The 14,595-nt window shown below is 47.9% G+C and overlaps 1 protein-coding gene across 4 annotated transcripts in view; it reads left to right on the forward strand.

The window, feature by feature from the left end:
• ANXA2 (annexin A2) overlaps positions 1 to 10,637 on the forward strand; it is a 45,391-nt gene extending 34,754 nt beyond the window's left edge. For all 4 annotated transcript variants that reach the window (XM_081094781.1, XM_081094780.1, XM_081094782.1 and 1 more), the window contains 8 exons: positions 2,289 to 2,379; positions 3,244 to 3,323; positions 4,712 to 4,771; positions 6,338 to 6,431; positions 6,968 to 7,063; positions 7,556 to 7,614; positions 8,714 to 8,836; positions 10,274 to 10,637. In XM_081094781.1, coding sequence (XP_080950907.1) covers positions 2,289 to 2,379; positions 3,244 to 3,323; positions 4,712 to 4,771; positions 6,338 to 6,431; positions 6,968 to 7,063; positions 7,556 to 7,614; positions 8,714 to 8,836; positions 10,274 to 10,333 — 663 coding nt within the window. In that variant the 3' untranslated portion in view covers positions 10,334 to 10,637. The remainder of the gene's footprint in view (positions 1 to 2,288; positions 2,380 to 3,243; positions 3,324 to 4,711; positions 4,772 to 6,337; positions 6,432 to 6,967; positions 7,064 to 7,555; positions 7,615 to 8,713; positions 8,837 to 10,273) is intronic.
• The last annotated feature ends 3,958 nt before the right edge of the window (positions 10,638 to 14,595 follow it).

The raw sequence follows: 14,595 nt of genomic DNA on the forward strand, positions 1-14,595 counted from the left end.
GCAACACTTTGAGTAATCAGATACTGCCCTCTGCTGACAGACCTGGGGAAAGCCTCCCCTTAGGGAGAAAGCTGTAGTTCTGATTCTTTATTCTAAGTCGAGTGCGTTTTCTACGGTGCCACTGTCCCTGAACTATGAAGAGGCCGAGCCTGTCACCAGAGCTGATGTCACAGTTCGGTTGTCATCCCTTTTCCCAGAGAGCCCCTCTCGAGGGAGGCAGCTTCCCACACCAGGCATGTCCAGGGTCGTGAACTCGATAGGTCGCTCCAGGCTGCTGAAAGGTTTGTGGCGAGATCTTCCTTCCTCCAACTGGTTTATCTGAGCAGCCTTGCCCTGAGTTTCCTAAGTCGGCTATATTGCAGGGAAGATCTGATTAAGAATGATAAAAGTCAACAACACGTCATGATCCCGCTGGATAAAAAGAACTCTCCCTGAAAACCAAGCCAGGGACCTTTGGAGCCATCGATGAGCTGGCCTCTCCGAGGTGTCTTCTGACCATCGTCACTGCACATCCGTGTATCTTATTTTCATCAGGAACTCATTAGTTGTGACTCATGCCGTTTCACTAGTATCTATTACCAGGATTAGTGACATGAGACGGACCTGTTTGAGCTGTCAGTCACCGTGGTAACCTTGTGATTGGGCCTAATGAAAGGTGCTTTGACTTCTAACTCTTTGACCTGATGCCAGCTCTTCCATTAGCCCTCACAGCCGAGTACCCCTCTGAAATCCATAAAGCTTGAAGTGATGTCAGCTGAACTGTGCTTTTAAAAAAATTTTGTTTTGACTTCTGGCGATACCAGTGGCGATACTGCCATGTGTTACAGGAGAAGTTGCCCTTGTGATAGGAATTGTGGACAGTCTGGGGAAAGCTGGGCCCAGTTTTAGCAGTTGCCAAGGTCACCTTTGACTATAGAGATAAAACCACTATTGGAATGTCCAGATCTTAGCGCTGGTATCTCAGTGGTGGAGGAAAACACACCTTACGTTGCATACCTGCTTTACATGTCTGCATGCATTTCCTCCAATGCATGAGTTATTGTTAGATGGAAAAACTGCCCTCTGCAATGTTGGAAGATGTTTGGTAGTCATTCTGTAGCACTTGCAGAGAATGCTTTGTAGACCCTTGGCTAAGAAGAAAATAAATTTTGACTTTGCTTGGAACCTCTATGAATTGTGATGAAAAACTCTGGAGGAAGAAGCATTGGCTCACAGATTAGATTAAGAATAAAATTCAAAATTAACCGTTAACCTGAGGCTTAGTTTATATTACACAAACCACTTTTCAGGGGCATATAAACTCTAATAAGTTTAATTAATAGCTGACATACTTTTCATGTGGATCAGGAAGTTTCTTATTGTAGTAACACCTTATAATTGATTTACATTTTAAACAGTTGTAATTCCACTTAGTTCAAAGTGATATTTCCATATTCAAAAAGACAAGTATTAGAGAGTCCTGATTATTAAATCTTGACTTTGATCATGAAGCTAGCTTTGAAATACATGTTTCATTGCGTCCTTTCAAGCTGTCTGGCTCGCTCAAAAGTGTATATATTAAATTTGAATACATCACCCAGCAAATTCTTATTCCTTAATAAAGTGTTGATGTCTAGGTTTATTTGGCACTTCATTATTTCCTTTTGCTTCCCTAAAATGCCCGAAGAGTGCATAGTAATCAAGCAAAAATGGAAATATAAGAATGAAATTTTTAACATTAACCCAATTTTACATTTCAAAGAGGCGAAGCTAGAAATTTCATCTTATCTCTACCTATTTCTGGTTAAAAAAAAAAAAAAGACTTAATTTAAATCTGACGATGTTGGCTGGAAATGATAACATGAAATCTCTATATTCCTTTATTTTAAATTACTGACCAGAATTGTTTTAGTAAAGAAAGTTATTTTCCCATCTATTAAAATAGTGGGTGATTATAGAAATTGAAAAATAAAGAAAAATGGGAATAAGAAACAGTTACCCATTTTATAAACCCATCACCAAAAGGCAAAAACTTTTAACATTTTGGTGTCCCTCCCTATTTGCTATAAAAAATATGTTTAATATAGTTGAACTCAAATATGTCATACCATCTTGTATTCAGGTGAAGCATTTTTTAAAAGAATAGAAAATAACATTAGCTCGTGCTGAGGAATACAGCACAGATCCCTCAGTAGGACGCAGAAGGGAGCATGTGACCCGGTCATGTCTGCAGTTTACCTGGTTGAGATCAGAGAAAGCTAATGGCCAGGAAGACTTGCCTGCTGACATTTGTCCTGCCTGGTTCACAGGGGCTGGGCACGGATGAGGACTCTCTCATTGAGATCATCTGCTCCAGGACCAACCAGGAGCTGCAGGAAATTAACAGAGTCTACAAGGAAAGTGAGTAGCCCTGCTTCTGTGATACATCCTCTCAGCCCAGCTTCTCTAGCCCCCATCATAGCTCTCTGGGCCACTGTTCAGTGTAGGAGGCCTGGTTACGGACGCAGAAGTGCCTACCCTTTGTCCAGGGGTTTGCCGTGGTCCAGGTCCCTCTCCTCCGTCTGCTTATGGCCAGGGTTTTGACTATTACCTTCTACTAGAACGTCTACAAAAGGACAGGCAGGAGAGAAATTAAAATCTATTGAAAAGGTGAGATGGGGAGAAGAGGAAGGTATACATGGCTTTCATTTATTGGGTGCCACCCAGCCTCCACTCAGGGGGTTCCCACCTGTGGACCCAGAGATTGCTGTGAGAGGCAGGGGGACCTGTGTGCACCGAGCAGTATAGGAGGCTGTGGGTAGGATAAATGATGCAGCTTACATGGGTATGTGTTCTGTGTTTCAATATAGATGCTATTTTGAATAATGGAAATTAACTCACAAGTACTACTTAAATCTTACTAGCTTCTGCCATTGTGCATTTTCTTGCTCAGTGGATAATAAAGCACCAGTGTGTGTGTGTGTGTGTGTGTGTATGTAGCCCTTCAATTTTTTTTATGTTCAGAATGAGTATTCCTAGTCAAGCAGGGTGGGAACCAATATTTTAGTTACAGAAGGGGTCACTGATCAAAGATGAGCTTGAGCATGATCTGATCTATGATCCAGCTCGGTCTGCCCCTTGTTACTGATAAGAAAGAATACTGGCTCTGGGTTGATGAGGGTTTGGTTCATTCTAGGAAATCCACTTACATTTGGGCAGGGGTGGGTGGAGTGGCTGGCTAGCTGCACAGACAGGAATCGTAACCCACGTGTGTTGCTTTCCAAGTGTACAAGACTGATCTGGAGAAGGACATTATTTCCGACACATCCGGCGACTTCCGCAAGCTGATGGTTGCCCTCGCAAAGGTTGGTTTCCGGTTTATTTCTTTGTTCTTGCTTCTTCCCAAGGCAAGTCCCATACCTCATTTTATACTTGAGAGTGAATTAACTCAGTCCTCTGTGCCCGCATCAGAAACGGCAGCTGCATTTCCGACAGTGGGTTTGCCCTGTCCCTGCAGAGTTGTTATTTTTTTGTGATGGGATTTCTTATCCAGCAAAACGGCGTGGTCAGGTGGACTTGTGGGCCAGAGGAGGGGTGGGCGGCTCTCACGTCCTGGCCTGGACTTATGTGCCAGCTCTTGCCACGTGACTTGAGGAAGGTCGCTTTGCCTCTCTCTGTGGCCACCTAGGACCCAGTGGAAGCGACCCTGTTGTTTCTTTCACCTGCTCTCACTTCTGATGAGAGGATTGGCCTGTGTAGTCTTTTGCCCGGAGAGGGGTGGGGAGGCCTTTGTTTGTTTGCTGATGTTACCACATTAATGAGGGTGAAAGGCATTTCCTTTCTGAATCTGAGTTCTGACCAGTATGCAGTTTAAAGCCTACGTGCCAGGGAGGGAAGAGACATTCTTTTCCCCAGGAACCTGAGGACAAGTGGCCGATTGAATGCTGCCTCCTGCCCACTCGCATCTCCATCCCTGGGGCAGCTCCGAGCCGCCTCCCTGGCTCTGCTCCCTCCCACTGCCCTGCCTGCCGCCATCCACTGGTCTTTTTTGCAGTTCATTTTCACCATTTTATTCCCCTGATCAAAAACCATTTCAGTGGCATCAAATCCAGGCTTTCTGCTTTTTAAAAGAGTCCCCTGCACCCTGGTTCTCCCTACTTGATCTTCCTGGGATTCCCTCCTCTCACCTGCTGCAGCCGGCATCACCTCCCTCCCTGGTGCTGCTGGGTCTCAGCCTCCGGTGCTGGCGCTGCTGCACCGAATGGCTTTCTCCCCTGCCCTTCACAAGCCCGGCTGACATCCTCCCAGGCTCACCTCCCCGTCCCCACTGTCCGCAGACCTTGCTGGCTCTACTCCCTGACAGATTCTCCCTCACTTGCATTTCACATCTTAGAGCCAGAGATGGCTGTGCTTTTCCACCTGGGCCATGCTTGTTCTCCATCTGGACTGTACGCTCTGAGGGGAGAAACTCAGGATCATTAGCTTCTTTTTCTTTTTCGAGTGGGGATGTTCTGTAAGGGGCTTCGCCCAGGACTGGGTACCGAGAAGCAGGTGATGCTGTGAGGCACAGCCCCCACCCCACTTCCTCAACTATTTCATCCATCCTTGGTCTGGTCTAGACTTCAAAGTGAAGAAAAATTTTAAGTAGGCGTTTGTTCAGTGAATTAAATAATGGCTTACATGACTTGGAGAGAAAATTAGCATTAAAATGTGCAAAGGAATATAGTTGATGTTGTTAACTTTTCCTCTGTAGGGTAGAAGAGCAGAGGACGGATCTGTCATCGATTATGAGCTGATTGACCAAGATGCCCGGGTAGGTGCCAGGGTGGTGTTGTGGGTTTCTGTTTTCTGGGAAGCCTCTGGAGAGTTTGTATAGTAATTATCTACGCTGTGTAACAGATTACCTTCAATCAGAGTGGCTGAAAACGGTAACCATTTATTACCTCTCGGTTTCTGTGGGTCAGGAATTAGGGAGTGGCCTGGCTGGGTGGTTCTGGCTCAGGGCCACACATAATGGTGACCAGGGCTGCTGGCACCTGAGGGCCACCCACAGGACTGTTGGCAGAGGCCTTGGCATCTCTCCACATGGACTCTGCATGGCTGCTTGAGTGTCCTCACAACATGGCAGCCAGCTTTCCCAGATTGAGTGATCATGGGAGAGCAAGGAGGAAGCCACATGCTCTGTGGTCTGATCTCAGGAGTCACACAGTCACTCTGTCCTGCTCTGTTCACTGGAAGTGAGTCACTGTGTCCAGTCCACAGTTCGAGGGAGGAGAAGGGAAGTAGCCGCTGCAGGGAAGGGAGGAATGTCAGAGTTTGTGGGCTTCATTTACACTTTCTGGGAGCACTGGTTATTAACGGGCATCCCCTTACATCGCTGGTGGTAATTACAGGAACCATACCTGACTCACATGCTCCTTTAGGCTTTGTGTGTGTGTGTGTGTGTGTGTGTGTGTGTGCGCCAGTTTCTGCAGGGTGTGGTGAGCTGTGCATTTGCTACAGTGAACACCAGCAGAGTAAATGATAGAGAAAGCCGAAGGAGATAGGGGAGGCACAGCCAGGCCGGAAGGGAGAGCCCAGCAGAACTCTTTCTGGTTCTAGTCACATATTCCCCGTGAACGACTTGTGAAGCTGATTCACATTGCTCTGGGCTATGTGCCTTTCCTGGGTGTCAGTAGCTATCTCAGAACATTCAGAAGAGCTGCAGAACAAAACTTACTAAGATTCATTTTAGTTTTAAATTTCGATATATTTTACACTGTACTTTTAGCAACTGGCGGAAAAGGTTTTTAAATAAAGTAATAGAAGGTGGGTTTTACGATTTCCGGATAATGGATGTTCACGGAATGAGTATCTACCCTTGCTTACGCCTCTCCCCCACCCTCCCCACCATTGTTCGTGTTATTTATAGCCTTTAAATTTTCCAGAAGCTGAATATAAGGTTGGCCTGGCTCCTTTCTCAGCTCCGTCATTTCCCGAGTCTCTAAGAAGCTCAGGTGTGGGCACCGGACCTAGTATTTGGCCACTAGCTTACTTGCTATTATGGTGCCAATAGGGAAGGGGGGCTGGGTGTGCTAGGAACGCTTGCGTGTCCTTCTCTATGTGCATAGAAGCCCTCAGTCCTTCCGGTGTTCAAGGAAGGAGATTTGGGCAGTGCTGGCCTCACGAACAATCTAGTCTCACGAAGATCTGTCGGTGTCTAGGGAAGCCTGCTCTTGATGAAAACTTGCGCCCCTTTCATCCTTTTCCCCACGTCTGTAGCGCAGTCATCCTTTCTCACTTGGCGTTTTGAATGTGTAGATTTTAGTGTTTTCACATGACGTTTCTATGATTGGCTGTGGATCCTCTAGTTACCTTTCCTGGTGGGTTGTGCTCGTAGGATCTCTATGACGCTGGAGTGAAGAGGAAAGGAACTGATGTTCCCAAGTGGATCAGCATCATGACCGAGCGCAGCGTGTTCCACCTCCAGAAAGGTGGGTGCTGTGTGCTCCGGGAGCCCCGGGTGTCGGTGTTGGGGCTCACATCTGCCAGAGCCAAGTCCACTCTCCACATTGCACCCCTGTTTCCCTCCCCATATCCATTTGCCCTTCTCTCCCATTGTGGATCCGTGTTTCCCTTAAGTAGTTCCCATGATCCTGTGCTTTAGCTTGCTGCCCCTTCTTGTCTGAGGATCCTTCTGTTCTGCTACGTGTGTTGAAGTAATGGACTTGGCTGGGTGCTACGTATTACTTCCTGTGGCTTCCGGATAGAATGGGTTCCACTCAGGGGAGATGGAGATGTTCAAACATGGCCCAGGCTGTGCCATTCAGGCCACGTGCACGGGACAGTTGTCCCAGGGCAACTGGTACAATGTCAGCTCTGGTTACCATGGCAACCCCTTAGCCCTTAGACGCTGCGATTATTCTTTTCTTTTTCTTTTTTTTCAATTGTGGTATATAACCGTGTGGGTGATCATCGACAGTTTTGACTGGTTGCTCCGTTTTAGTAATTACTTGTTGCTTTTCCTTAGTATTTGACAGGTACAAGAGCTACAGCCCTTATGACATGTTGGAGAGCATCAAGAAGGAGGTCAAGGGAGACCTGGAAAATGCTTTCCTGAACCTGGGTGAGTAAGTGTGGTTGGTCCCCCATCCCTGGTGGACATCTGCTCTCAGTAAACTGCTGACGCAAAAGTAGCAAGAGAAAGGCCTCTGTGGAGATGTTCTCATTGTCCCTGGGTTTCTGTGGCCTCGGAGTCCCCAGTGTACAGCCTCAGGGGGCTGAGTGCCCCACAGGGTCCCCGGTGCCCCCTCAGGGGGCTGAGTGCCCCACAGGGTCCCCAGTGTACAGCCTCAGGGGGCTGAGTGCCGCACAGGGTCCCCGGTGTCCCCTCAGGGGGCTGAGTGCCCCACAGGGTCCCCGGTGTCCCCTCAGGGGGCTGAGTGCCACACAGGGTTCCTGGTGTTCCCTCAGGGGGCTGAGTGCCACACAGGGTCCCTGATATTCTCAGACCCTCCCGTTTTGCAGCCCATTCAGGTCGTCTGGTGTGTGCCCAGGTTAGAGCCTCATCCCCACTAGTGGACAGAGGAGTAACTGACCCCTTTGCTTCTCCCCACAGTCCAGTGTGTCCAGAACAAGCCCCTGTACTTTGCTGACCGACTGTACGACTCCATGAAGGTAAGGGCAGCGGGCCGAGAGGTCTAGGTTTCCACACTCGACTCCTCTTTCATGTCCCCAAACTAAGTCCCCTGCCTAGTGACGGAGGTCTAGGTGCAGAGCGCACCAGCCAGCTGTGGCTGCATTCGACAGAGAGGAAGCCACCAACCCATCTTCTCACTCTCCAGCCACTCGAACACGTGTCTGTGTACAGGCAGAAAGCACAGCGCCCGGGAGAGAGCGAGCCAGCGGATGGTTGCACCTGACCCTGCTCAGGTTTCTCAGTGATTCCCTCCTGTCGCCTCTGAGAGAAAACCAGCAAGGGCGGGGGAGACTGTTCAGCAGCCACGATGTAATAGACATTGTGCAACTTACTTGAACTTAAATAATTACCAAGGAGCCTGAGGCTTATTGTTTTATTGTTGTTATTTTCTTTATAGGTGAGGAGGCTGGAGCTCAGAAAGCTTCAGCTTGCGTGAGGTTCCATAGCCAGATTAGAACTTGGGTCTACGGACTCCAAAGCCAGCCCAGCCACTGTCCCTTGAATGAAGCATCTCTTCCCACAGTCCCATCCCACTGTCCATGCCTCACATGTGCCCGGTTCTTTCCATCTTCCAGGCCCGCCTACTTCCTCCTGGGTCACCCCCTTGTCCACACTGCCTCTCCCCACCTCTCCTCAGGCTCATGTAAAATATGACCCTTACCTTGGCGCCCATGGTCTGAGGCTCTGCCAGTAAACTCAGGGGTCTTTCTGCTCATGCCATGCATGCTGGCACAGGGCAACGATGGAAACGGGACAGTGTGGCCTCTCTGAGCCCTGGAGAGCCGGGACCTATTTGTTACATGTGCAAACTCGCACACTCGTTGAACCGAGCCTTGCAGTGCTTAGTGCTCAGCCCACATTCAGTGAATGCACATGTGGGAGTCCGTGCTGACGTCACCCTGCTGTGTTTCATGCTCATTTTCTCTTCAGGGAATAGTCACACTGTTCCATTTGTGATCTGTTAGTGAGCAGCATCAGGAATCCAGATCAGTTCCAGGGGCAAGAAAATGTGCTCGATCGGTTTGTGGTTAACATTGCTCTCAGTGAATTAACTTGGAATGTTGCCTTGACTTTCAGGGCAAGGGGACACGCGACAAGGTCCTGATCAGAATCATGATCTCCCGCAGTGAAGTGGACATGTTGAAGATCAGGTCTGAATTCAAGAGGAAGTATGGCAAGTCCCTGTACTATTACATCCAGGTGAGCCCACGGTGCCGCGTCGCCCACACTGCCCTTGGGGGGGCCCGGGACCCCGGGGAGGGTCTGTGTTTTCTAATTCACTGGGGAAGAGATAGTCACCAAATATCAAGGATTTATTTTGAAAGTGCGATTTGTCCTGGAATCCTATAGAACAGGCAAATGTTTTGTGTTTCCCACATGTGTTATTCTACAATGCAATTGGTGTTCCTGATGATGACCCTGTAAGAGCTGCTGACATCCTCAAGAGATTTAGATCAATTACATTTTACATTTATTATATTTCCATTTCTTGGAAAATCCTCTGTGATTGGCCTGGGGGCTTTGACCCAGAACGCCCATCTCTCCCGCCAGCTTAGTCTCTGTTTTGGAGAGATGGAGAATTCATATGTAACCAGTAACGGCCTTCACAGTGGTCCCACTGTGTGTAGTACATACAGGCATTGTGATCCCTTTTTAGATCCTGACGTTTCCGACGGCAGGTCTGGTTACAAGGATGAATTTAGAAGTGGGTAGATGTGCCCAGGTGTATTAGGGCATATGTGTAAAGTTTAGGTCCCAGTTAGACTCCTAGTCATCGTTTCTTCACCTCACCAGCTTATTTCCGTGTGACCTTAAGAATTTAGGAAACAGCACTGTGAGGCAGGAAAGGACGCCACCTTCTCTGGAAGGGGGAGGACCAGGGAGAAAGCGGTGGTGTTGTGAGGGCAGTTAGAGCAGTCACGTACCATGTGAGTCCCCAGTACCTCGCATTCGCTCCACCCTTGTGGTAATAATGTGACTTGAAAGTCTCCCCCAGGCCACATTCCCTGAGGGTCCTCCGGTGATGATGATGGTGGTGGTGGTGGTGGTGATGGTGATGGTGGTGGTGATGGTGATGGTGGTGATGATGATGGTGGTGGTGGTGATGGTGATGGTGATGGTGGTGGTGATGGTGATGGTGATGGTGATGGTGATGGTGGTGATGATGATGGTGGTGGTGGTGATGGTGATGGTGGTGGTGATGGTGATGGTGGTGATGATGATGGTGGTGGTGGTGGTGGTGATGGTGATGGTGGTGGTGATGGTGATGGTGGTGATGATGATGGTGGTGGTGGTGATGGTGATGGTGATGATGGTGGTGGTGGTAATGGTGATGGTGATGGTGATGGTGGTGGTGGTGGTGATGGTGGTGATGATGATGATGGTGGTGGTGGTGATGGTGATGGTGATGATGGTGGTGGTGGTAATGGTGATGGTGATGGTGATGATGGTGGTGGTGGTGGTGGTGATGATGGTTTGGGTGTGGCCTTCTGGGCCTTTGTATCTAGTCAGGTCCTGTAGAGTCTTCTCTGTTAATTTGGGAGAAGCTCTGTGTGCACTGGCTCTGCCTGTATATTATGGCGGAGTTTGGATCTTTTTTTAATACTCAATTTCCTTTTTCTCTTTGACCATTTGCAGCAAGACACCAAGGGTGACTACCAGAAAGCGCTGCTGTACCTGTGTGGTGGGGATGACTGAGCCCGCGGTGGCCCAAGCATCAGGGAGTGGTGCTCCTGTGCTTCTAGCTAACAGCTCTAGGAAATCTGCTTGCGGCTAGTGCCCATCCCTGTCCCGTCCCTGTGAGGATGCTGTTAGCATTGCTTCTGCCTCACCTTATCTCAGTTGCCTAAGCATTGCCTGGCTTTCCCATTTGGTCTCTCCTTTTAGCCAAAGAAATGAACATTCCAAGAGTTGGAAGTGAAATCTATGATGTGAAACACTTGGCCTCTTGTGTACTGTGTCGTAAACAGATGAATAAACTGAATTTTTACTTTAGAACCAATCACTTTGTTGACCTTGCTTTTAATTAATTGTTTAAAAATCAAACATCCCTGAGGGCCGTGTGGTTCAGCTGGTAAGCCTGTCCCTAGAGGATGAAGCCTCTAGTACTGAAAGAAAACAAATTCATGTCCTCAGTCATGCCATCCACATTTCAGATGCTCAGTACCACGTGTGGTGAGCAGCTAGTGGCTGCACAGCGAGGGATAGAACGTGCCCAATATAATAGAAATTTCTACTGGGCAGCTCTCCATGCCCAGGAGATGATGCTGCCTATGGGGGAATAGCCCAGAGTTACCCGTCATCTGCTCATCTTTCTACAGCGAAATGAGGTGAAAATAAGCATCGGTGGTGGCCTCAAACTAGGAAGAGGAGAGGGGTCGGTGGGTTCTGTTTAGCAAATATTTCTGTAAGCCCTTAGATTTATAGAAATAAGTAACATCCTGCCCCAACCTCCCAGGCCACCTTCAGTGAGCCAGGCCACAGCATTCTTGTAAAGGACGTCTAACGGAAGTTCCCGGATCAGGGCCACAGAGAACGCGATTGCTTTTGGCTAGGAAGAAAGGTGACCCAGAGGGGCAGGAAACATTTGAGTTGTGCCATGAAGTGTATGGTGAAGTTTTATAGCTGAGAGGGCGCTCTCCGCACAGAGTCTTAGTGTTCTAATAATGGAGAAAAGGCAGTTCATACAACTGGTATGCATTTCAAAAGACACAAAGATTATATACAGTGAAAATTATGTCTCCCACGCTCTCCTACCAGCCAGGGGCCTTCCCTAGCCACATGGTTTATTGTCCTTTCATGGATAGACTGCGCAACAAGCGTGTGTGTATTACTTACGTATCTGTGTTCATTATGTAAAGGTGGTGTTCATAGGCTTGCCAGCCTAGGATAGTGCATATACAGGTACTGCAGACAGCTTGCTTATACAGGTGCTTCCCCTGAGCAGGCTGTACGGCTGGGTGAGGGTGCAGGGATTATGGGGAGGCAGGGGGGTTTGGTTGAGTTGCCTGCCCCACACCCTTACACTGCATTTCTCCTCATTAGAGGGTGCTGTATCAACCACTAATTCTTAACACCTGGCTGATCCTGGGTGAGAATCAGTGACTCTAGAGTAGACCCTGAGCAGTTCGCCTGTGCCTTTCTTGGCAAATTCCAGTAAATTCTAGGGCCAGGGCTGGGCAGGTGATACAAATAAATGTGTGAAATGTGCTGGTTGGACAGAACTAGGAAGTCTGGAGAAATGGAAGATGCCTGCCCCACTTCAAACATTCAAATTCAATTAAAGCGATACCGTGTTGGCCAAACATAAGTGGGCTGATTGATTTGCTCTTTTGATCCTTTGGCAAGCTGTAGATAGGAACTCAGGTGGAGCATGGCTCCTGAGCCCCTAGTGGCCCATAGTGTCTAAGTCTTTAAAAAGCAGATGATGCAAAAATAGGATTTTTTTTCTAATGTACCCTCCTATACATATTAGAATCGGTGCCTCAAATCCCAAAATGTACTTTTCCATGTGCGTGGGGCAGAGTTCAAGGAACTGCATAAAAAGCAAGACCTTTGTTTAACCTGAATGATTGAATTGAACTCTGCTTTGCTAGGGCTGGGCAGAGGCTGAGCAGTGTTTCAGATCAGGGAGGATCCAGGCTTTGTTCCCTCCCACCATGCAATGTGCTTCGGGCGGCAGAGGAAAGGTGGTGGAGGAGAAGGCAGGGCTATGCAGCCAGCGTGAGGGCAGGCTTCTGCTCCTGCCGGCCCAGCACAGCCCGGCCTCTCGTCTGGCCAATGTGGACCCTCCAGCAGGCATGAGGCAAAGTCCAAAAGGCAGGCTGGCCCAAGAGAGGCTCCTGGAGAACCATTCCTAATGTTGCCTGCTGTCCCCCCCTCTCCCTGCCCCCACTGCGCCTGCAGAGCAATGGTTGTTTGGTGTTTTCCAAAACTGACAGAAAGGGCACGTGCAATTTGGTCTCATACTCTCCTGGATTCCAGCCAGGCTTCCTCAGTCGAACTGTCTAAACCTTTTCTTGAAGAACCATCTGGAAGTTGGAGTATTCTCCCAAACAATTTTACTTCGGAAAGGAAAGGAACAGGACACACATTTTGTCCACTAATAAACTGTGATTTTACTCTTTGAGGAGGTAGGTATTCAATGCATGCAGTAGAGCCATGAAAGTTTACTGAACCATGACTGAACAAGAGGACACCCCCCCACCCCCCACCACCACCCTCGCCCCCTGCCATCTGTGTGGTGGTGCTGGGCGGGGCTGTCACCTTGCACTAATTCCAAATGGTCCCCTCCACACTGTAGTCTCTGGGAATGGTGTCTCCCCTGGAGTTGGACCGTGCACAACCTGAGCAGCCATGCATGAGGGCCCGTATGGTGACCCTGTGCGTGTGTGAGATGGCCTGTTAGACATTTTGTCACAGAGTAGGCTTCTAGATTGAAGCTGGAAGACAAGTCTTACTTGGGAACAGATGGATAAACCTCACAAGGCCTCATCTTTTCCATGGACTCGTGATCTTTGGGCCCATTTTTTGGGGCTGTGTACAAATGACTATGCATAGGAGTCTACCCAGTATGCGGAGCTCCTATGGTATAAGCTATTAGTAAAGACAGCTAAGGCAGGGAAAGCCAGGTTCACAAAGTGGCTACATTTAGCAAGAAAAATGATTTGAGGACAGAAATCTTTTAAATCAATTTTTAGTGTTTAAATGACTCCAGGCCTCTCCCCACGTTTTGACAAACGGCTTTGGCTTCTTATCCACATCCGTTTATTTGACCTCCTTTTTCCATCAGCTACCAAAATGAAAACTCTGCTACGGGAGAGAGAGGGAGCAATTTTAAACATCTCATAGCAATGAGGCAGAACATGCTATAGCCATCAAGTTTTAGTTGTTCATTCTATTTATTGAAGAAAGCCTGTAGCCTGATTTCTTTTATGCGAGTACATTTGAGCAAGCAAAGTTTATAGAGATGACTTATCTCATTACATTAGAAGAGTGATTTGCTATCTCAGCATCTATAAGCAATTTTAACAGACATTTCTGGATGAAGAAAAGCTTTTGTAAATATATGCGAAAGACACAATTTCATCAAGCATTAAATTGGAGGTGCCCTGGAAAAAAAATATTACATTTGTGCATTCAATTAGCTTGATTGTGGCTGAATTTTGTCCATGGAAGGCAGCATTTCTGCAGAAAAACAGAAGCATTCCCTATGTCAGCAGGTTTTCGAAAACAGAAAAGCACACTTTCCCCCTTTGCAAGTCCTCTTTTGCATTTGTGCTGTTCCCAGCTCTGCGTCCCTAATCAGGCTGCTCAGTCTTGTTCTCCACAGAGGAGTGTAAGGGGAGAGTGAATCAGAAGCCACTTTATTCAGGCCTTACGGAAATCCAAACCCAGCAATTCCAACTTTAAATAGCCTGTGTTTGGTCTGAAAGCTAGGTGAGCTCTGAGCAAAATTGGGACTGAGGAAATGGAGAATGGTTGGAGCACAAGAGGTCTTTCTTGGACCCCTGAAATCACCATAAAGAAATGAGCTAAGTTTTTAAGATCATCACCAGCCTACCCACATCCTCCCCTTTGCAGTTCTGTATAGCTGAACCATCAGATTTCTATTAGGCAATGAACCAGAAAAGACATATGTCAATGGAACCTGGCTGTGGGAGTGCCTGTTATTTTTTTAAATATATTTTTTAATTGATTTCAGAGAGTAAGGGAGAGAGATAGAAACATCTGTGATGAGAGAGAATCATTGATTGGCTGCCTCCTGCATGCCCCCTACTCGGGGGGGGGGGGGGTTGAGGGGGGTGTTGGGAGTTGAGCCTGTAACTTGGGCATGTTCCCTTGGCTGGAATCGAACCTGGGACCCTTTAGTCCGCAAGCTGATGCTCTATCCACTGAGCCAAACTGTCTAGGGCTGCTATTTTTAAACACTAGGTGAGAACAAATCAGGACTTCCCCAG

This window comes from Myotis nattereri (genome assembly GCF_964212035.1).
Source record: "Myotis nattereri genome assembly, chromosome: 1".
Classification (NCBI taxonomy): domain Eukaryota; kingdom Metazoa; phylum Chordata; class Mammalia; order Chiroptera; family Vespertilionidae; genus Myotis; species Myotis nattereri.